At 25.3% G+C, this 24,269-nt stretch overlaps 4 protein-coding genes across 4 annotated transcripts; all 4 read right to left on the bottom strand.

Annotated features, from left to right (window-relative positions):
• Positions 1-4,050: 4,050 nt before the first annotated feature.
• Positions 4,051-5,380, bottom strand: OCT59_000173 (uncharacterized protein; the record flags this gene model as incomplete). The annotated part of the gene is made up of 3 exons (XM_066138641.1): positions 4,051-4,481; positions 4,648-5,058; positions 5,335-5,380. The coding sequence occupies 3 exons, from the start codon at positions 5,378-5,380 to the stop codon at positions 4,051-4,053; spliced, it is 888 nt and encodes a 295-aa protein (XP_065988119.1).
• A 4,445-nt stretch (positions 5,381-9,825) lies between these two features.
• On the bottom strand, positions 9,826-10,447 carry OCT59_000172 (uncharacterized protein; the record flags this gene model as incomplete). Its single annotated transcript, XM_066138640.1, has 3 exons — positions 9,826-9,881; positions 9,948-9,974; positions 10,042-10,447. The coding sequence occupies 3 exons, from the start codon at positions 10,445-10,447 to the stop codon at positions 9,826-9,828; spliced, it is 489 nt and encodes a 162-aa protein (XP_065988118.1).
• A 408-nt stretch (positions 10,448-10,855) lies between these two features.
• OCT59_000171 (uncharacterized protein) lies at positions 10,856-11,593 on the bottom strand (the record flags this gene model as incomplete). The annotated part of the gene is made up of 3 exons (XM_066138639.1): positions 10,856-10,860; positions 11,287-11,419; positions 11,489-11,593. The coding sequence occupies 3 exons, from the start codon at positions 11,591-11,593 to the stop codon at positions 10,856-10,858; spliced, it is 243 nt and encodes an 80-aa protein (XP_065988117.1).
• A 7,725-nt stretch (positions 11,594-19,318) lies between these two features.
• Positions 19,319-22,595, bottom strand: OCT59_000170 (uncharacterized protein; the record flags this gene model as incomplete). The annotated part of the gene is made up of 8 exons (XM_025308596.2): positions 19,319-20,191; positions 20,305-20,465; positions 20,625-20,784; positions 20,853-21,332; positions 21,407-21,883; positions 21,955-22,091; positions 22,284-22,449; positions 22,524-22,595. 8 exons carry the CDS (start codon positions 22,593-22,595, stop codon positions 19,319-19,321), a joined length of 2,526 nt encoding a protein of 841 aa, XP_025178661.2.
• Positions 22,596-24,269: the final 1,674 nt, after the last annotated feature.

Here is a 24,269-nt window from a genome sequence, read left to right as displayed (position 1 = left end):
CACTTGAATATTAATTTTCATGAATGTAGGTGTAGTGCTTAAAGAAGATTGCATTTTTCTTGATAATATTAACTCTTTTTTCTATTTTTTTTTAATTTAGAGCGTAATATCTCCACTTTGGACAAATGAAATCAACTTCATTTATTAATTGAAAGTTGTTCAGGCAGGTTGAAACCACTTGAATATTAATTTTCATGAATGTAGGTGTAGTTCTTAGAGAAAATTGCATTTTTGTTGATGATATTAACTCTCTTTTCTATTTTTTAATTTAGAGCGTAATATCTCCACTTTGGACAAATGAAATCAACTTTATTTATTAATTGAAAGTTGTTCAGGCAGGTTGAAACCACTTGAATATTAATTTTCATGAATGTAGGTGTAGTGCTTAGAGAAGATTGCATTTTTGTTAATGATATTAACTCTCTTTTCTATTTTTTTAATTTAAAGCGTAATATCTCCACTTTGAACAAATGAAATCAACTTCATTTATTAATTGAAAGTTGTTCAGGCAGATTAAAAGCACTTGAATATTAATTTTCATGAATGTAGGTGTAGTGCTTAAAGAAGATTGCATTTTTCTTGATGATATTAACTCTCTTTTCTATTTTTTTTTAATTTAGAGCGTAATATCTCCACTTTGGACAAATGAAATCAACTTCATTTATTAATTGAAAGTTGTTCAGGCAGGTTGAAACCACTTGAATATTAATTTTCATGAATGTAGGTGTAGTGCTTATAGAAGATTGCATTTTTGTTGATGATATTAACTCTCTTTTCTTTTTCTTTAATTTAGAGCGTAATATCTCCACTTTGGACAAATGAAATCAACTTTATTTATTAATTGAAAGTTGTTCAGGCAGGTTAAAAGCACTTGAATATTAATTTTCATAAAATTTTATTTTTTTGTAGCTGTATTAACTTTAAAACACTTATTACAACTTACGTCATTATTTTAAATAATAAGAATTAATTTATATTATTGGCTAATTATAATCACATGATACTAAGGATTTTTTTTTATTTTTATATTTGATTTAATAATTTAGTAAAATATTATTAAAATTAAATTCATATAAATGCAACTAATATTAATAATTGTAATTTAAGCAGTAAATTCATTAACCAAATCGTGTAAATTCTATGCTTAAATTATGTAATTTCTGTGATCAAATCAATATAAATTCGGCATAAATTATGGTCAAATCATGCAAAATGATACATTTTTGTGATATGGAATTGTGCATTTTTCCGTATCCCTATATAGATTAGAAACATTATTTTTAAGAAAAAATTGTATAAAACCTTATTAAAAACATGATTTTTTATAGGTTTAATTATAATAAAATTTTATTATTTGGTAATATTTACATACAATTCAATTTATTTATATCAAAAAATTTTTTTAATTATAAATGTTATGTTTGGGGGACGAAGTCCCCTGGCAAATCGCATATTCTAGTTAATTATAAAAACGTTTGATGACCCGACCCAAAATTTTCGAGTCAATCTGACAGTATAATGATTATAACTCACTAACAATTACCAAGTTACTCTAGTTAATTATCTTACCATTAAAGGAGATTTTATCGAAAATCATACTCTTTATGAAGAAAGTTCAACTTTATTACGAAATTTAGGACAGGTTCTTCCTTCTAGGTTAGAATATTTATGTTTAGCTCTTTCTTTTATTAAAAGTGATCTAGAAATATTTTTAAAAAATTCACAAAATACTTTTATCAAAAAATTATTAATTAATAATGTATTCCTGCATACATCATCCCCGAGAAGTGAAGATACAAGTATTTATTTTTTATAAAGAAATATATTATGAAAAAGGAAAGGGTTAAATATTTGGCTATTTTAGAATCGGATTCTAATGGTGGTATACAACCTGTCGAATTATTTTTTTTAATAGATGAAGTAAATGAATATAAATCACCATATCGGCTGATCAGAAAAGCCTCCCATAATTTTATATGCTAAATGACAATAAGTAACCCATCAGTTATATAATAAACCCATCAACTGAGCTTAAATATTAATTGGCTTGATTTTTCCAATCAGCCGATATGCATAATATTATAGTTCAAAAATACCATGATTTATATATTGATGCACATAGTTATATAAATAATCATTTACAATATTAATAAATAAAAATATAAATGTTGGTATTCTAACTGCTGGCGTTAGCATTATGGGCCAGTGTATGATTATGATAAAAGCAAGTCTTTAAGATAAATGATATTTTTTATTATGTAATATTTATGAACACAATTATCACGAAGTATTTTGTTATAGTAATTAATCACTAGGAACCTAATCTCTTATTACAAAGGAAAAATAAGCAAGAAATTTTTTTGGGTAAGGATAACTTTGAGACCTATGGAGTAGAGGTTATAGAAGAAGCGTTAAAGGCCAACGAATTTAATTTGTATTGAAAATATGATTTGATAACAGGTGATATAAGAGGATGGCGTAAGAAATGTACGCAAGCTATTTGGAAGGATGAATTCTAAATAGCAGAATTGTTTTATTTAAATTTTAAAAATGAATTCGATTGGGTCGAAACGTTGAATTTCATAAGTAATCAAAATAAGTTCACCTTTTGGCAATGTAGTGATGAAGATTCATATAAAATTAAGAATTTGTTAAAAGAATTGCCAACTTATGGAGTTTTATATAAAAGAGAAGTGAATGAAATAGTAAATGATATATCTGATATGTCCAAGATGCAATAATGAAATTGAAGATTGGTATCATGTATGAAGTGTGAAAGAAACGAAGCTAATTTAGAAGAAATTCTATATGAAGCAATAAATGAGTACGAAGAAATATTAATATCAAAAGATAAAATAGATGAAATTGAATTATTTCGAGATATTAATATTAGCTTTAAATGAAATAATGTTACACCAATCAGATATCTTAATAGGATATAATAGAATATGGGAACTTTTGAGAGGCGCATATAATAGAAAATTCAAAAAAAAGGAAAAAAAAAAATTTGATTAAAAAATTTTGGAGATTTTGTTACGATAAATATAGAACGAGAATTTGGATAAGTAGATGTGATGAAGTGGCTGAAATAGAGAATGAAAAAGGTATAGATAATAAGGATAAGAGAAAAAGGAAAAGAAGAAAAGAAGATAATGATGATAGGGACGATGCTAAAAAAAATAAGAAAAAATGAAAAAACAAATAAAAATAGTTTAAATGAAAATAGAGAAAAATTAATTAAATTAGTGACAAGAGATGGTTTATTAGGAGATGTCACTGGCGGTAGATCGATTAAAAATAATTGGGGAACGAGAGTTAAATTAGTTAAATTACTAAATTACATAATTAGTACCATAATTAATAAACGCGTTACTAATTAAAAAAAAAAAAATATAATAAATATTTTTATTTTTAAAATGGCAAATAGTTAATACCATAAAGGTATAATAAACTTTTTGAAGGCGCGTATTAAAACTTCACTAGACACCAGACACGTTAAAAAAAGTGATCAAAATGATTAGATCAAAATCCCGAACGTAAATGTTCCTAAGCATTACGATCGAAATATTCTGTATACATGATCGTAAATATTTTTATTTTTTTTTATTTTTTCGTTATTTTCGGGTTTATAAACTGCCCAGTTCTTCTGAATCTGAAAAGTAAAAGACACTGTAAATTACTCATTTCAAGTATTCTAAGCAAGTCTAATATTAAAATAAAAAAATAATATAAGAGTGGTAATTGGTAACAGGTAAAGGACATAAAATGGGTTTTACCATTTAAATTTGACTAGGAAATTATAGAGCATCATATATAATATATATATTGTTATTTTTTATTGTTTTTGAAATTATATTTCAAAATTATATCATGTATACAGTCAACTCTTAATATAACGAAATGGGCGTCAGGCCTTTCGTTATATGAATATTCGTTAATATGATAGGAAATCTGGTATAGCCCGGAAAGTTTTGTTATATTATGGTATATTGTTGTATAATAATTGTATTTTATACACAAAATATCTTCGTTATATTGAAAAAAAAATCGTTATAAGAAGAGTTGACTGTACTTTAAAATAAAATCTTCTGCTTCAAGTCTATTACAACTATAAATATCCATAAATTTATCAACGCTATTACCATATTTCTTAATAAAATTCTTATAACACCTATCTAAATCCTCCTGATCCTTATGAAAATAACCACTCAAACATCTAAATTCAGTAAATTGACTGTCAACATTCTGAGATAAAACTACCCGACCAACATTTTCTTGCGAATAACTAGGAAGATCATCGATCGGCTGACATGGCATTACTACTGGTATAAGATTTTCGTTCTGGTGACTTGGTAAGTGACGTTCATTATTGGCATTGTGGTCAGAAGGAGATATTTCATTTTCTTCTACTGAAGGTATTGTTACGGCTTGTTCACTTTGTTGCCTTAATTTTTCTTTAAAATGAAGAGGGTTAACTAACACTTATCCAAGCAAATCACCAGAGTATAAAAAAAAAATCGAGCAAGTAAAGAAAAAAATCGAGCGAAATAACCCGAAAATAACGAATACGAGCGAAACACCTGATTACAGCGAATAAATAATAGTGAAAGTTTAAGTGGGTTATTTTATTCAAAAAAAAAAACCTACTTTGATGTTCAATTGCTCTCTGAATTTTCCGAAGTTTGACATTTTTACTTTGTCTGTTTTTTTTTTTTTTGTAAAAGGGCCTGTTGTTTGTTTGTTGGTTTATTTGTTTCGGCGGCATAAAGTGATAGTTTGCCTCCTGATTCATATGAAAATGACCGCTCAAACATCTAAATTGAGTAAATTGACTGTCAACATTCTGAGATAAAAATACCCGACCAACATTTGCTTGTGAATAACTAGTAGGAAGATCATTGATCGGCTGATATGGCGTTACTACTGGTATAGTAAGATTTTTGTTCTGGTGACTTGGTAAGTGACGTTCATTATTGACATTATGGTCAGAAGGAGATATTTCATTTTCTTCTACTGAAGGTATTGTTATGACTTGTTCGCTTTGTTGCCTTAATTTTTCTTTAAAATGAAAAGGGTTAACTAACACTTATCCAAGTGAACCACCAGAGTATAAAAAAAAAATCGAGCAAGAAGAGAAAAAAATTGAGCGAAACACCCGATTATGAAGAGAAAAAATCGAGTGAACCACCGAATATATAAGAGAGAAAAAATCAAAGAAATAAAAAAAATAAAAAAAAATAAAAAAAAATCGAGCGTAACACGAGCGAAACACCCGATTATAGCGAATAAATAATAGTGAAAGTTTAAGTGGGTTATTTTATTCAAAAAAAAAACCTACTTTGATGCTCAATTGCTCTCTGAATTTTCCGAAGTTTGACATTTTTACTTTGTCTGTTTTTTTTTTTTTGTAAAAAGGCCTGTTGTTTGTTTGTTGGTTTATTTGTTTCGGCGGCATGTTTGAAGGTGGGAATGAATAATAAAAAAAACAAAAAAAACAAAAACAATCCACTTTAAATACGCCAATTCCGGTTTATAACTAGAAGTCTAGAACTCGTTGATTATGTATATTTTTAGTAATTTAACAACGGTATTTTTGGATCAGTCATCAGTGTAACACATGTTATGACTTACGTAAAATTAGATTTTATAATATTTAGTATTCTTATGATCATAAGTTATTTAATGAGTATACATAAAAACTGTACTGTACGGTTAGCTAAACTGTACTGTACGAAGTGAGAACAGATTTTACTGTACGATAAATAAAAAAAATTAAAAAAATTTGAAAAGTATACAATGAGTTATGATTGGCTAAAATATTTTCGTACAGCTGACCGTACAGTACAGTTTATCTATTTACCTAAACTATGAGGCATTGGGTGGGTGAAAAATCAAGCATGGATTGACAAAATGTTACACCGTGCTTGATATTTTTATTTTTTATGCTTGATATCTGTACGTGCTTGATGGTTTTATCCGACCATGCTTGACATTTTTATCCGTCCGTGCATTATTTTTGTCCGTTTGTGCTTGATGTTTTTGTCCAACTGTGTTTGATTTAATTCGACTATACTCGATGATGTCAAAACTTAGTTCCTTTGTCAGCACAGGGTTGATTTTTATTTTTAATATAGGCAAAGGCTTTGTTTGATAGAATTTCTTTGGGAATTTTTTAATAAAAGATTTTTTTTGATAAAAAATTTCGTTAAAAAATTTTTTTCATTGATAGGGACATTTCTGAGTTTTTTTTTTGATGGATAATTTCGTTAAAAACTTTTATTTGATAGAAATTTCATTGGAGAATTTTTTTTTTATACTTAATTTGTTGGAACAATTTTTTTTTAACAGGAGAGATTTTTTTTTTTGATAATTTCGTTAGAAAATTTTTGATTTTTTTTTGATAGAGAATTTCGTTAAGAATTTTTTTTTAACAGGAGGGAGTTTTCATTTATAAATAATTTCTTTTGGGAATTTTTTTTAATAGGTGAAAGTATTTTTTGACGGAGAATTTATTAGAGAATTTTTTTTTAATAGGGGAATTGTTTTTGATAGAGAATTTCATTAAAGAATTTTTCTTTAATAGATTTCGCTGAGAATTTTTTTTTCTTTTTTTGATAGAAATTTCATCATAGAATTTTTTTTTAATAGTAAGATTTTTTTTTTTGATTTGGTTTAGTGTAAATTTTTTTAACAGGGGAGATTTTTTTTTTTGATAGAGAATTTCGATAAAGATTTTTTTTTTAATAGGAGAGGAGTTTTTTTGAATTTTTCTTTAATCGGGGATATTTTTTTTGATTGAGAATTTCATTAGAGAATCATTTGTTGAAAAATTTTTTTATTTTTTTGAAATCTAATAGAAAATTTTATTGAAAATAGTTTTTTTTAAATAAGTGTATCGAGAATTTTGGCTTGAAATTTTTTTAATAAAGAATTTCATTAGAGATCTTTTTTTTTATTTTTTTTATAAAAAATTGATTGAAAATTTATTGGAAAATTTTTTATTAAATTTTACAATTTTAATAAATTTTTACTCCTCTTCATCTCCCATCGCTCCTCTTCATCTTTCCATTACTCCTCTTCATCTTCTCATCCGGTCATCCCCTTTTCGTCTCCCATCACTCCTCTTCATTTTTTCATCACTCCTTTTCGTCTCCCATCACTCCTCTTCCATCTACCATCATGCCATATTTCTCCTTTTTGTTTCCTATCACTTCTCACTACTCTTTTTTACTCCCTTTCACCTTCTATTACTTTCCATTACTTCATTGTTAATTCATTTTTTTTTATTAGCATCTTTGATCATTGTAATTTGCTATTATTTCTTTTATTGTATCACTTCATTAAAAATATTGTGGTTTTTTCTTTAAAATCGTAAATGTGACTTAAATTTTAATATTTGCAAATAAAATTTCATTAGATAAGATTATTTTGAATAAATATGTTTGCAAAATTTTTTTTTTTTAAAATATCTTTTGTGATAAAATTTTGAGTTTAGCCGATCAGAAATTAGCTAAAAAAAATCCTTACTCTATATTGTACATGTACATCATGTGACATTGAAAAAAAACCTCGCCCGGCGACGTTTAGCAATTCCCTTAAATTTTACTACTATTTTAACTTATAATAAACCGAAATCTGCCTAATTTACTCATTATAAATAGAAAACATCATTTGTTTATTCATTTTATTTAAGAAAAAGCTAGAATTAAAAATTAATGAAGCTTATTTATAAAGGAGAGATCAACAATATATTTATTGAAGTCATTTTTTTTTTACAATACTTTCACTTAAAGATCTTTTAAAAGCATGTCAAGCTCCCCCATGAAAATGACCTCTTGTTTACTGATAATAGAATTTATTAATTATTATTGCTTACAATCTTCAGTTTACTGATAATAGCTTATAATTGATATTTACATCTAATTTCACAGATTTTTAACAATTCAAAAAAAAAAACTATCTTAAGTACAATTGTATACTCGCAGATACATCGCACAAATGTCTCAGATTAATTTGCTCTGATTAATGTTTGACGTCATTTGCTATCTTTAAAGATTATTATTCCAGCTCGCTACTATTACAAGACTGGTTTTCATCAAAGCTTTATCAAAATATTATTGAAAACTTAGCAAAAAATATCACAAGATAGATACGAATTTGGTGATAAGCACATGACTGTTAGGTTGCAAAAACCACTTTCTTTAATTATTTAATCTTCCTTTTAAAATAATGATGATAATAATGTAACAAGAAGTAAATTTGTATTTTCTGACTTTTTCTTGATAAATAACGACAGAATATTATTTTTTTGCTTCTGTTAACATCAATAAATAATTTATACACATTTCAGTCGTTTCACACAAAAAAAGCAGAACCAATACAATTATAAAAATACATTGGTCTAATGAAATATATAAATGTTATCTTAATATAGTATAAATACATTTTTTCCTATCAATGGATTGGCCTTTTGCTTTATATAATGTGAAGCAACAGTAAGTTTATATATTTTGATTATAATCTAGTTTATTACTTGCGTCCGGTAAAAAAAATTGTTCGACAACTTATTCATTATAAAAATTTTTTTTTTTTAATAAAATATAAATAAATGATGTGATTTATTAGATATTGTTGCATGGAATCAGTATGTGTATATAGTTTTTATGAAAATAAGAAAAGATGTACAGATATCGGCAAGAAATTGGCATATATCATATAATCAATCCGAAGTGTAAGTTATATACCTCGTATAATTTAGTATAACTTAAATTTTATAAGAATATACGAAGTATAGCTTATACCAAGGATAACTTACACGAATCAAAGATGTAGTATATATAGAAGGTAGAACGAAGGAGATTCTTAGTTTTAGTTTTTTAGTCTCTAATGGAATATTTAAAATCTCTGGCGGAAGGCAATATTTTTCGTTTATTTAATGATTTATTTCTTTATTCATTGTTTATTAGAATTTATTACACACATTTGTTGTTATATATTGTTAATGTTTATTTTAAATAAAGTATATACCTTAAATTTGCATATATTTTACACTCAAAACTATAAATTATTTTGTTACTATCATGAAAATGCGAAGAAAAGTGGTGGTAATAAAATCTTATAAAACTTGATTTAGCTGAAAATAAAAATAAAATTAAATAATAGGAAATTAAAGAATGAGATATTTTTTTTTTTTGTATAAAGTACCGATTACCGAATGTTTTAAAGTTTTGGAGTCACATAATTTTCTGTTTCGCCAATAATTAATTAAATCATGCCAATCCGTCAAATTTGCCGCACAATTACTATTAAGTATATACAATACGAATTTGATAATTAAAAATTTTAGTCAAAGAATATCTAAAATTTTTAGTTGTCTATATTATTTTGAGAATAAAATAGTATACAAGATGATGTATTTATTTTATAGTTTAAATTTGATCAAATAAAGTCACGTCGCTACATTATATAATAAAAATAAAAAATTTATAAAGAAATTTGCCAAGATAATATATTAATAAAAGTACTAAAATAAAAAAGAATTTTATAAAAAAATGGAATAATATATAACAAAAAGAAACTACTAAAATTTTTTGACAATATACTAATTTAAAATTATTCATCACGCGTGCGATGTCATCGCTACCTTTTGTCACCCGTGTCACTCTTTATTTTGGTTGGTATTACGTAATTTTGCCCAGAGGAGATGCATCACTATGGGCAATAAATAAATTTACTCAAAATTTATTCATCATCGTCTTGATTGAGATCTTTTTTTTTTAAAAAAAAAGATAATAATAATTAAATTAAACTAATAATTTCATATATTTAAAAAACAGATGTCTTACCTAATTCATTTAATTCACAATCCAAACATTCAAAAACTATTAATAAAATGAAAATAATATTATATAATAATCACAATAATCTTTAATAATGCAAATATATACTTGGATTTGCTGATGATGAAATAGTTTCTATTAAAAAAAAATAAAAAAATCAATAAAATATATTTTCTTATTAATTTTTTAAACGTATATTTACCTTGAAATGAAGATAAATAATCAGTTGAATTAACTGGTTCTGGAAGATTTTCAAAATTTAAAAGTCTGCTAGTATAAATTGCTTGTGGGTGATTTTTAGATTGATTTTCATTTGTTCTGTTTTTTAATTTATTCTCTTTAATTTTTTCACATTCTTTTATTTGATAACTAATTTCACTGTTTTCATCTTCCATTTCTAAATCATATTTAAAGAATATTTGACGCAACTCTTTAGCAGTTGGTCTATTTGCTGCTTTAGCATCCCAACATTTAATAATCAAATCTACAATTAATTTTGGTGTAACTTCAGAAATTTTTGGTCTAAATCCTTTACATATTTTGACAACCAAAAAATTATCATTAGGATTATCACTATAAGGAATTTCTTCTGACATAAGTTCATTCATTATTATTCCAAATGAGTAAATATCTGCTGCTTATGTATATTGATATCCACGTAAAACTTCGGGTGCCATATAAGGTGAATTCCTTTTTGTTCATTATTATTTAGTACTGGTTCACACATTCCCAAATCACTAATTGATAGTAAATCATCTTTATTATCATGTAATATATTGCCCGAATGAAAATCTTTATGAATATTTCCAGCATCATGAATACCTGAAAGTCCATCTATAATACAAAATAAAAATTCCATTTTTGTTTTATAATCTAAACCTTTCGTTAAAATATTTCTCAAATTTCCTCCCCCAAAATATTCTAAAACCATCATATAATCTTTAGTATCTGGATCTTGAGTTATTCCAAAACACACAACAGTATTAGTAGCATGAAAATGACATGAAATATAATATTTAATCTAAAATCATTAAAAGAGAAATTTTGTTAATAAATTATGTATTAAAATACAAATATTAGTAAGCAATATTTATTTTAATTACCTCATTTAAAAAATCATTACTTATATTATTAAATAAATTATTTAAACATTTCAATGCAACTTTTCTTGAAGTTCGTTTCCATTTTTGATTTTCAATATCCCAATGCCCAATATTTCCTTCGGGCCAGCCAGCCGAATAAATTTTACTAAAACCACCTCTAGTAAGATAGGTAACATTTTCAAAATTTTCAAAAGGTATCCATTCAAGACTTCTTGTGCAATAAAAAGCATTAAGTTGTGATTGTTGTATTAATTCATCAATATTTTTATTTCCACTAGTCCAATTTTTAAAATTTTCCTTAAATCTTTTAGCATTACAAGGTTGACACCAACGAGATCCTGTACCTGGTTCATTACACTCTCCACATACTCCGTATACTTTTTTTCTTTTTTCTAAATCCATAATATTTACTTTTTTAAAAAATAAAATAGTTTCATCTTCAGCAGTTGAATCAGTTGAAAAAATTGTAGCGTGAAACTATCAAAATGAAAGATTAAAAAATTTTAATAAATATCTATATTGTTTATTATATTATAATATTTTTACCTGATATTCACCATCGCCTACTTTCCATAAATTTTTAACAACAGGTTTAGAATTATCTCTTGTTGTAATCTCAGTTGTATCTGAATTTTGTTTTGAAGTATCCATTTTATTAATATTTTATATAACACTTATATATGTTTAGCTAGTATACTCAATTGAAAAAAAATTATTTTTTAAAAAAAAGTAATTCGAATAGAAAAAAATAAATAAATTGGACGTTACGTTAAATCTTATTTATCATTAAATGCAAATCTTCCCTAATTGATATTACATAATGATCCTTAATTTAGAATTTTTGTGTTAATGTTTTGACCTCATGACTAAGGGTTTCTTGTTTTTTGGTCATTTAAATAAGATTCGGATTTTAAAGTTTCAGAAAAAATAGGGTAAGTCTCATTGTATAAAATAATATACTGTATTTTTCCAAAATTAGTCACCCCTTTTTACAAGGATTTTGGTTAAAAACTTGGGGAGGTGCTTAATTTTGGAAGTTTTTTTACTAGTATTTTGTATAAAAATCTTGTTATCAAAGTACGAAAAGTTGGTAGGGGTGCTTAATTTCGGGGGGTGACTAATTTTGGAAAAATACGGTAATTTAATAGCGGATGATAGTAGGTGCTATTGTATAATTATGAGTTTATTTATTTTGTTAGTTTTGAAATTTGTCTAGAAATTAGTACATTTTCTATTGGCTTAGATATTGTGGAAACTAATGAAAACCATGTTAAATAATTTAGGTAACTAATTAATTGATGTAAGATTAATCGTATTTTATATAAGAAATTATTATAGATTTATTTATTTTTACTCAATTTTTTTTTATCACACTTTTCAAAATTGTGCTACCCCCTATAGATTATCTAATAAAAAAATTATTAGATTACAGGACAATTACCAGACAAAAATCGGACAATATTGTCCTGTAATCGTCCTGTAATCGTCCTGCAATCATAATCACTCAATCATCACAACGTACACAGAATTCTGAAAACTGCGATAATATACAGAATACTGTACTGTCTCAATAATATAATTACTTATTATATTTAAATTTTTTATAGAATTTTTTTTTGTTTTTTTTTTTGTTGCCAATTTTTATTACGAATAATTATTATTAAAATTAAATGACACTAAATTTTGATTCTTTATTTGACTTATTATGCGGATTATATTTAATTTTTATAAAACTTTCAAAAATTCTTAATTCTACATATATATACAAATTATGCTCTTGGTTATGTTACATGATGCTGATCATTTGTGGTTTCGTCATTAATCTAGGAAGCCACTATAAAAAATATGTAAAATTAATAAATAATGAAATTTAAAATTACTCAACAAGATGTTGGTAAAAAAGTATGACAAAAGCACCAAAGAATATTTATGGACAATATTCCAAAGAATTTTCAAAACGTTTCATTACTAAGTTCATAACTACTTTATGAGAAAGAACGGGAGCAACTCAACTAAAGAGGACAGTCATGGTTACGATGTAAAAATTTCCTATATAGTGTTTACGATACAATCAGAGCTGTAAGACACCTTTAAAGACGTAACGGTTTCATTTCTTGCTCCTTTTATCTGATGATGTGAAAATTTGATGAATCATTCTTCTTTTTCTTTTATTTGGTGTGCGCTATTGGTTTTACACCCATGCTTTCTTTATCATCGTCAATATTAATGGTTCATTTTCCGTTAGGTAAATTATTACTGAACTAATTGAACTAGAGACGATAGCATTAAGAGGTTGTACAGTACAGTTTACGAGAAGCGTCAGTCAACGTGATACCAGGAACCACAAATTTTTACCGAAAGATCACATATATAAATAAAACTCAATTTTTACCGACTGAATACAATGTACTTCAGTACTGCCCACGAATCAGGAGCTTAGATCTACAGACTAATCTTGATGGTTCCTGAGTTGTTGTTCATTATGTACACTTAAAGAAAGATAATGTTACATCACACAAGTAGAAAGTATTACTTTGTCTTTAACTAAGAAATTACTGATAAATGTAGCTTTCATGTTAAATAGTTTAGGCGGAGTTAGTTTCTAAGTTACTATTTAATAGTTTATATAATAAAAATTGGGAACAAAAGTAAAAAGGGTAAGGAAGTGGAGGTCAAAAGTAAGGGAGAAAATATTTATAAGGCGATTCGTTACCATTAGCTTTTTTACATAAAATTAGCATGATGTCAACTTTAAAGAAATAGAAAATGTTTTTTATTGCAAATTTTATAATATAATGGTAAATTACTGAAAATAAAAAGGAATTTATGTAAGAAATAATACTAAAAGTTTTAGATTTTATCATATTTAAAAACAAATGTCTAACCTATTTATTTAATTTGCAATTCAAGTATTTAATAATGAAAAAAATAAGTAATGTTTAAAGATTTTTAGTTTCATTTTGTTTTTCTTTAATTTTATTTTCTAATTTTTTTCAAATTCTTTTATTTGAGAATAAATTTAATTATACAATTATCAAGTTATTCATTAAAAAATTTTTTTTATTTCTACCTTTACAATATGTATTTTTATCATATAATCATTATCTATAATATACAATGAAAATGACCTGAAATATCAATGATATTTATCTAATAAAGAGTAACTTTGTTAATAAATACATGAATTATTTAGGTCTTTAATGTAATTTTAATTTCATTTATTTTTGATTTTCAATATCCCAAATTTAATATTTCTTTCAGCACAGTCAGCTAAATAAATTTTACAAACCACTCTGGTAAGTGGTAACATTTCATCAGATTGTTGTATTAATTCATCAATATTTTATTTCCATTAGCTTAATCTCAAGTATTCCTTAGTGAGCCCAATCAATTAATCTATCACAAAATGTTGGCTTCAATTGAATCAAACTGTTGACCAATCACAAAAAAAAAATGATGTCAAATCAAAATTTAATAAAGAAATTTTTTTCAAAATCGATGATTGATCGATCAATTTATATTAGAATACATAAATTTCAACAGTAGCTATAAACTACGATTTTAGTAAATTCTAACTTCTTACAAATTAACTAGATTCGTCAAACAATATCAATTTAATTTAATTTTAACTGATCATGATGTATTTTATGTATTTTATCATATAAATAATAAAGTATTTCGTTATACTAAAAAAAAAAAATTTAATTTTAAATTTAAATAAAAGTAATTTTTGTATTACATGCAAGACCCCGCAAACCAAGGCATGTAGTTTCTTTCTTTTTTGAATTGTTCCAGGGGAGGCATTATGTAATTTCTGGTCTCAGTATTTGTCTTTTGTTACCCAGTATTATTCGGGTCTAACTACTCGATTGTTACGCAAAGTAAATGTCAACTCCTATTTATACAGCCACGGGTGAAAAAATTTTCTCTCTTATTATTCAAATTTTTTGTTTAATTTCTAACAATTTTTTTAAATTATAGATTATTAGACATGGACCGTTTTACAATACGTTTTGAGACCATTGATGAATTAATCTACCAGATTTTAAAGAATATGGATATATATTTAGAAAAATTTGAAATGGATACCTTACGATAAATTATTTGATTATGTATGGTAGTTTGGAATGAAATATATGAAAAGTATAACATTATATGTAATGAAATGCATTAATGCATTTTTAACAAAATTTTGAAAATTGGACAAGCGGTAATAATTATATTGATAAACTTATCATAGATGGAGCTGTTTTCTAAAAAAAATTTAAAGAAGAACGTTAGTCAACGTTCTTAACGAATAAAACCCTGTAAAAAAAGTCAATCCGTTTTTTATACTCTATTTTTTTTCCGTAAAAGGCTCATATTCCGGAATTAATAACCTTATATCGCGGAATTTATCGAATTATTTACATTTTCCGTGAATGGATCCGTGAAAGGCTCATTTTTATGGAGTTTTACAGAAATAATGGATAAAATTTTTTATAGGGAAACAACGAAATAAAAACTAAAAAAATATAAAGAAACGTTAGTAAACGTTCTTTAACGAATAAATAATAATAAATTTTTTTTGGCTTTACCTTGCATCCATTTCATCTTAAAGGTCCAAGCCTCCAAGGAGCCATTTTCCGAAAAAATAAAAATGTAAAGAACATAAATAAACGTTCTTAACTAAATAAATAAAAAAATTTTTTTTTTTCTAGCTGCAAATTTTCATATCCACGGATTAATGATGAAAAAATCATACCATACATACAATGTGTATTGTTATTATCATTTTACTACACTTAATCATATTTTATTTTTTTAATTCACAGTTAGAAAATTTTAAGAAGACTTGAAGAAATAATAGTTAATACACTGGCCTACAATAAATTACCAGATTTTTGTCATGTGAGTTTGTGCGCATGTTTCACAATCGCCGATTTCTCCCTATCGCACATATAAACAAAAAAATAAACACTTCGAAGTGTTTCTATATCACGAGCTTTCAGAAACTCTTCGTGAACGTATTGTTGGGGCTTTTCTTGGCGGTGCCAAGCAGAGAGAAATTTCAGTTCAACTTGGTATCCCCACAAGTACGGTATATGACACAATAAAGAGATACAGAAAAACAGGTTCTGCAACACCTGCTAAACACCCTGGTCGTCCAAAAATACTCACTGAATGTGATACACGCGCTTTACAACGTGTTGTTCGGTCTGACCGGTTTTCTCCTCTTGGTGACATAACAAACAGACTAAACTCAAGCCTTGACACAACTTTATACTATAATACAATTAGAAATTATCTTCATAATGAAGGTCTTGGTAGTTATGCAACTCGTAAAAAACCTCTTTTAACCAAAAAACATAGGAGTGATAGGTTAAGATGTTGTAAAGATAAAAAAAACTGGGAAGAAGAATGGAAGAAAGTGGTATGGTCAGATGAGTCAAGGTTTGCCCTTTTTGAGTCAGATAGTCGTGTAAGAGTGTGGAGAAGCCCTGGAGAGGCTTACAATCAAAATTGTATTCAACTAACAGTAAAGTTTGGAGGAGGATCAGTGATGTTTTGGGGTTGTTTCAGTTGGCATGGAGTTGGACCTTTAGTTGTGGTGGAAGGAAATATGAATTCAGATGATTATGTCAATATTTTGTCCAACCATTTTATACCATGGGTTAGTAATTACCCTGATTCTATTTTTCAACAAGATGGAGCATCATGTCATACATCTTCTTATAGCGTTTGGTGGATAACAACGCATAACATTCCAATTTTGGATTGGGTGGCGCAAAGTCCTAATCTCAATCCGATCGGGAACTTGTGGAACTATTTGGACTATCAAGTACGTAAAAGGAAGCCTTTACCTAAATCTAAACAGGAATTAATTAATGTGGTACAAGAGGAATGGAGGAAAATTAGTATCGAAACATTACATCACCTAATTTTAAGCTTACCAAAGCGCATTAAAGCAGTAATTAAAGCTAAAGGTGGGCACACCAAATACTAATCATATTAAGTTTAAATTTTTAAATAATAATAATAAACTTCATAATCAGTATTTTATTTTAAAAAAAATTTTTTTGTTAATTAATAAGTACAAAAAATTTTTTTATAATGCGTGAAAAATTTTAAGTTTTAAATATAATTTCTATAAATAAAAAAAAATCTGGTAATTTATTGTAGGCCAGTGTATAAAATCTGTATTTTGTTTAATTGTAAGAATTGTAAGCAAGTGAAAACTTAGTATAAAAATTGTTATATCAAAAAGAGTTAAATAAATGGAACATCAGTGAAAACAACTTATAGATAAATTTATACTGGTTGGTGGTTGCTCAATTGAAAGTAAAATCTGTAAAATATGTTAAAATTTTAAAATTACATTATAACATATAATTGTTGCTAATCTATCTAATTAAAAAAAAATTGTCATATTTAGATTAGACATATAAATAATTTGAATTGTGTAACATTGAAAATGTATATTCTTGCGCCCGATCTATTTCGTATTTATCATATCATCATAATTAAGAAAATCTTTAAACTGATACATTTCCGGTTAATTAAAATTTTAACTGGATTTTTTTATTCTAATAAATTAATACTAACAAAGAAAAGTATATTAATTGCGGTTATTACCACTCTCTTAGTTACCACAACTAACCATTTCTATTGGATAGACAATAATAATTTTTTTTTATTTCGGATTTTACCAGTATTTTACCGTAAAGACTGAAACTACCTTTTTAATCTTTTTCATTAATTTTTTTATCCCTTCGGTTAACTTTAACCAAAATTTTTTCTTATTCTTTTTTTATTATATTTTTATTGGATTTTTTTTTAATCGGAATTTATCAAAATTTTTTTAATTTTTTTTTAACCCAAAAGAATATTATTATTCTTTTTTAGTTTAGATCGGATCAAAACTATAATCAAATTAGAACTATGTCCTACAAATTTTTTGATGTTTTGATGAGAATTTTTTTTAGTCAATGATATTGTTTCTGACTAATAAATTCGTGTAAAAATTTTTTTTTTTGTATCAACAAATTTTTTTTAGTTAATTTGTTTTTAATTATATAGATACATAACAATATTTACCTGCATATTATTTTATTTAAATTAATTTATATTTTATTACTCTCATAATCTAATTAATAATCAAAGTGAGCTTCTAATTGTGACTAAAAATTTAATATTATATAGTAATACTACTACTCCCGATGCGAAGCAACGGGCAACTGCTAGTAATAGATTAAAAAAAATGTTATACACAGTGAAATTCGATAAACCAGATCTTTGATAAACCGGATTTGGGCCTAAACCAGACTTTTTTGCTGGAACCAAATCACGTACTATATTAAAATAGCTTTGATATACCGGAGTTTACTAGTAAAAGCTCGATATTTGCTATAACGGATCAATTTTCTAACCAGCTATAGTAAAAATGATTCGATAAACCGGATCACGTGATCATTAACCAATAAATTTAATTTACGTGATGTGGTAAATCTTAATTTTGGCCAGAATTACAAAAATCTTAATTCCGGCTGAAGTTATGTATTACTTATATCTTCAATTAAAAGTTTTTATATTCATTTTCATGAACTCTATGACTTAAAACTAAGATTAAAAAATTAAATTATAGCGTATATTAGTTTTATTAGCATGAAAATTCAGTATAATAGATTTTTAGTATATCGAAATTTTTTCGCTATACCGAATATCCCGATAAACTGGATATTTTTAGTGGAACCGGCTTATCGAATTTCACTGTGTAGTTAATAATAAATATAAATATAATATTAATAAGCAAATTATAACCATCATAAGTTGATATTTTCAAATCTTATATTTTATTTGTTCAATTACAAACTAATTTTACTTATGTAAAAACAATCACATATACTCTATAATTAGTGTTGAACAACATACAATGGCATCAATCAATAAAAAAAAATATTAATAATTTCTTAAATCCTAATTATAAAATTGGTTAATATTTAATAGTAGGATTAAATTTGTTGCGTCTTATATAAAATAAAGGAGACTGTAATTAGAATATATAAGTTTCGATAATGTGTTACACCTTTTATATTTCATGCTATAATATAATTAATAGAATTTTAAAATCCTCATGTAAAATAATAGGTGGACAACTTAATATTGGCAAATCTACCATTTCTAAAACTTTGCTGATGGAATTTCATGTGTGAATGATTTACCGGATGACCAAGAATTCTTACAAATAATGATGTAATAATAAAATAAATAATAAATATATTAGATATTATCATTTGTTATCATATATATCAACATTCAATAAAATACACTAATTACTTTTTTAAAACTATTTGACTGAAACAATAAAATAATAATAATAATTATACTAACTTTAGTTCAATCAATCATACAGTCTAAACAATCAGTATCATTATTTGAAAGATCTCTGGTAAATGGATTGAGTAATCGAGAAGTGTAATAAGCTTGTGGATGGTGACTAGTTAATTGACTATTTCCTATAGATGTATAATTTGCTTTTCTATATTCTTCTGCTTCTTTAAATTGCTTTTCAATTTCCTTATCCTTATTAGCACCCATATAACTGGAATTACAAAATAATTCAATCAATTCACTTACTTCAATAGCACTTGGCCTATTATTTGGATTTAAATCCCAACACCTTTCCATTAAATCAACATAACATTTTGGAACCTCGTTTTCATTGATTTTAGGTCTATTTCCATTACATATATTTAATGCTAATATATTATCATGAGCACAATTTGCAAAGGGTTGTTTTTTAGTTGCTACAAAATACATAATCATACCAAAACTGTATATATCTGCTGCTTGGGTGTAAGGTTTGCTTTTTAATACTTCTGGGGCTACATAAGGCATAACTCCATAAATCTTTGTTTCATCTACATTACCAACTTCTCCACATAATCCCATATCTGAAATATATAAATCACTAGACGGATTTCCAGATTTGCCATAACTATTAAAATCAAGTGATAATAATATATTCCCCGTGTGAAAATCACGATGGATCATATTATTTCCATGAATTTTTTTAAGACCTTCAATAATATCTCTTAACATCCATAATCTTTCAAACCAATACCATTCAATATTAATATAACTATAATTATTAATATTCCCATTATTTGCATAATTTAAAATCATAATATAATCTTTTGTATCAGGATTTTGAGATATTCCATATAAATTAAGAATATTATCATTATTGCTAATAGAATACTCTTTAACCTATAAAAATAAATAATATCCATTAAAGACAAGGTTTGTCAAATTCAAAATATAATAAATACTATGCATTGAAAAAATGTTTATTAAATTCAAAAAAAAAAATGAATTCATACCTCATTTAAAAATTTATTATTGATATTTTGTGAATTATTTAAACACTTCAAAGCAACTTTCTTATTAGGTATTCTTTTCAACTTTCCGTCATATCTATAATCAATTTTTAACGGACCATCTTTCCATATTGCTGAATATACTATAGCAAAACCGCCTTTACCTATTTCTTCAATATTGCTAAATTGATTATATGGTATCCATTCAACTATTATATCACTTGGACAACTAATTTTAAGTTGCATTTCTTGGATGAAATTATCAATGCTTTCATTTTCACTAATTCCATATGAAAGATTTTTTTCTAAATTATTTAATTGACATGGTTTACACCATTTTTTATTTACATTTGTATATATTCTACCACAGTCTTTACAATAACCATCTTGAAGTACTATAATGTAATTTTTTGTACTTGGATATTGAGATATTCCATATATATTAAGAATTTCATCATCATTACTGATAGAATGCTCTCTAATCTAATAAATTAAACGAATTAATTTTAATCAAGTATTTGATTAAATTTAGAAAAAAGACAAATTTATACCTCATTTAAAATTTCATTAATATCTTGTGAATTACATAAATATTTTAAAGCAACTTTTTTATTAGTAAACATTCTTTTTTGCTCTCTACCATTATACCAATCATATTGTAGTGGACCTTCCATCCATATTGCTGAATATATCATAGCAAAATCATCTTTACTTATCTCTTTAATATTAATAAATTGATTGTATGATATCCATTCAATAATTATATCATCATCTTTACCAATTTTTAATTGCATTTTCTGAATTAATTCATCAATTTCCTTATTTTTACTAGTCCAATTTTCAAAATTTTGTTTTAAATTATTTATTTGACATGGTTTACACCATCCAAAATTACCCACCACATTTATTTCACCACAGTTTTTACAACAATAATCTTGAAATATTATAAGATAATCTTTTGTATTTGAATTCTGAGATACTCCATATATTTTCTGATTACCATTGAATGTATTATTGGAATATGATTCAATCTATGAAAATATAAAATGAAATATAAAAATGATTAATTAAATTTAAAAAAAAATTAAAAAGATTAAGTTCATACCTCATTAGTAATATTTTGTAAACTATAAAAATATTTTAAAAAAACTTTATTATCAACAAGTGAATATCTTTGTAACTTATTATAAAATGTATCATATCTTAATGGGCCACTTTTCCATACTGCTGAATATACTGCAAAAGAATCATTCTTACTTATTTCTTTAATATCACTAAACTGGTTATATGGTATCCATTCAACTATAATATCATAATCATCATTAATTTTTAATTGCATTTCTTGAATAAAATTATCAATTTTTTCATTTCCACTGGCCCAATTTACAAAAGATTTCTTTAAATTATTTAATTGACACTGTTTACACCACTTATAATTTATATGTGTATATGATTTATTATTACAATTTTCACAATAATTATTATTAAAAACTAAAATATAATTATTTGTATTTGAATTTTGGGTTAAACCAAATAAATTAAGAATTAAACCTGTTCTACGAATAAAATGTTGTTGACCAAACTATTTATATAGAAATGTCATTATTATATTATTAAAACAAATAATTACTTAATTTTAAGAAAAACATTTACCTCATTTAATAATTTATTAGCAATATTTGATGAATTATATGAATTATGTAAATATTTTAGAGTAACTTTTTTATCGGATATCCTTTTTAATATACCATAATGTTCATCAATTTGTAATGGACCATCTTTCCATATTGCTGAATATAATATAGTAGAACCAATTTTGCCTATTTCTTCAATACAATCGAATTGCTGGTTGTATGGTATCCATTCAACTATTATATCACTTGGATGGCTAATTTTAAGTTGCATTTCTTGGATGAAATTATCAATGATTTCATTTTCACTAATTCCATATGAAAATTTTTTTTCAAAACTATTTAATTGACATGTTTTACACCATTTTTCCTTTATATTTGTATATACTTCACTACAGTTTTCACAATAACCATTATCAAGAACTATAACATAATCTTTTGTATTTAGATTTTGAGATATTCCATGTATATTAAGAATATAATTATATGGATCGACTTCAATAGAATATGATTTAACCTGTTAAGATGTAAAAATTATTATAACAAATAAAATATTTAAATTAGATAACAACAATTAATTAAAATTCATACCACATTTATAAATTCATTATTAAGATCTTGAGAATTACACAAATATTTTAAAGCAACTTCTTTATTAGGCATTCTTCTCAACTCTCCGTTATGTTTATCATGTTGTAATGGACCATCTTTCCAGATTGCTGAATATACCGCAGTAGAATCACCTTTACTTATTTCTTTAATAATGCCAAATTGGTTGTATGGTATCCATTCAACTATTATATCACTTGAACAACTAATTTTAAGTTGCATTTCTTGGATGAAATTATCAATGTTTTCATTTTCACTGATTCCAAATGAAAATTTTTTTTCGGAATTATTTAATTGGCATGTTTTGCACCATTTTTCCTTTATATTTGTATATACTTTACTACAGTTTTCACAATAACCATTATTAAGGACTACGATATAATCTTTTGTATTTGGATTTTGAGATATCCCATATATATTAAAACTGTTATAGTTCTTATCCATTTCTATAAAATAAGAATCTATTTCTATAGAATAAGATTTAATCTGTTAAAATATAATATAGAAAAGTTATTATCGTTATAATAAAAGTATTTAATTATAAAAGAACCAGAAATTCCATACCTCAAATAAAAAATCATTGATATTTTGTAAATTATAAAAATACTTCAAAGCAATTTCTTTGTAAGGTAATCTTAAGTACTCTCCCAAATTCTTATCATATTGAAATGGTCCATCTTTCCACTTTGCTGAATATACTTCAGTAAGATCACTTTTGCTTATTTTTTTAATATCACTAAACTGGTAATATGGTATCCATTCAATTATAATATCACTATGATGATTGATTTTTAATTGAAGTTTTTGAATAAATTTATTAATTTTTTCGTTTCCACTGGTCCAGTCTTCAAACCGATTTTTTAAATTATTCATTTGACATGGCTTGCACCATTTATTATTTAATTTCCTATCTTCTGTATAAATTTCACCACATTTTAGACAATAACTATCATTAAAAACTAAGATATAATATTTTGTATCTGGATTTTGAGATATTCCATATATTTTAAGATAATCTCCGTCTCTTTTTGTATAATTTGGTATAATCTGTTAAATATAGAAAGGTATTAAATAAAGAGTGATTGAATGAGATTATAAGATATTAAAAAGATCATATTTACCCTTTCAATAGAATATAATTTAGCCTGTTGAATATAAAAAGTGATTGTTATAATAAACAGTACTTAAATAATATTATAAAGAAATTGAAAATTTCATACCTCATATAATAAATCATTGACAATATTTTGTAAGTTATAGAAATATTTTAAGATAACTTCTTTGTTAGATACTCTCCTCAACTCTTCATAATGTTCATCATGTTGCAATGGACCATCTTTCCATATTGCTGAATATACTGCAGAAAATTTACTTTTATTTATTTCTTTGATATCGTTAAATTGATTGTATGGTATCCATTCAACTATTGCATCATAATATCCTTCAAACATTAATTGTGCTTCTTGAATAAAATGTTCAATTTTTTCATTTCCACTAGTCCAATTTGTAACACTTTTTATAACTTTATTTATTTGACATGGTTTACACCATTTATGTTTTATATCTGTATAAAAATCATTACAATTTTTACACTTAATATCATTTCGGGATGACATGTTTGAATTTTTTTTTTTGTTTGAAACTTTTTTTTTTTAAAAAAAAATATTGTGATCGACGCGTTGGAAAAAAGAAGTTGGCGTAATAACAATTACACCAAATTCCATGCAG

This window comes from Rhizophagus irregularis, chromosome 1 (genome assembly GCF_026210795.1).
Source record: "Rhizophagus irregularis chromosome 1, complete sequence".
NCBI classification, from domain to species: Eukaryota; Fungi; Glomeromycota; class Glomeromycetes; order Glomerales; family Glomeraceae; genus Rhizophagus; species Rhizophagus irregularis.
The sequence above is the reverse complement of the archived record's forward strand: the minus strand, read 5'-3'. Positions and strand labels throughout refer to the sequence as shown.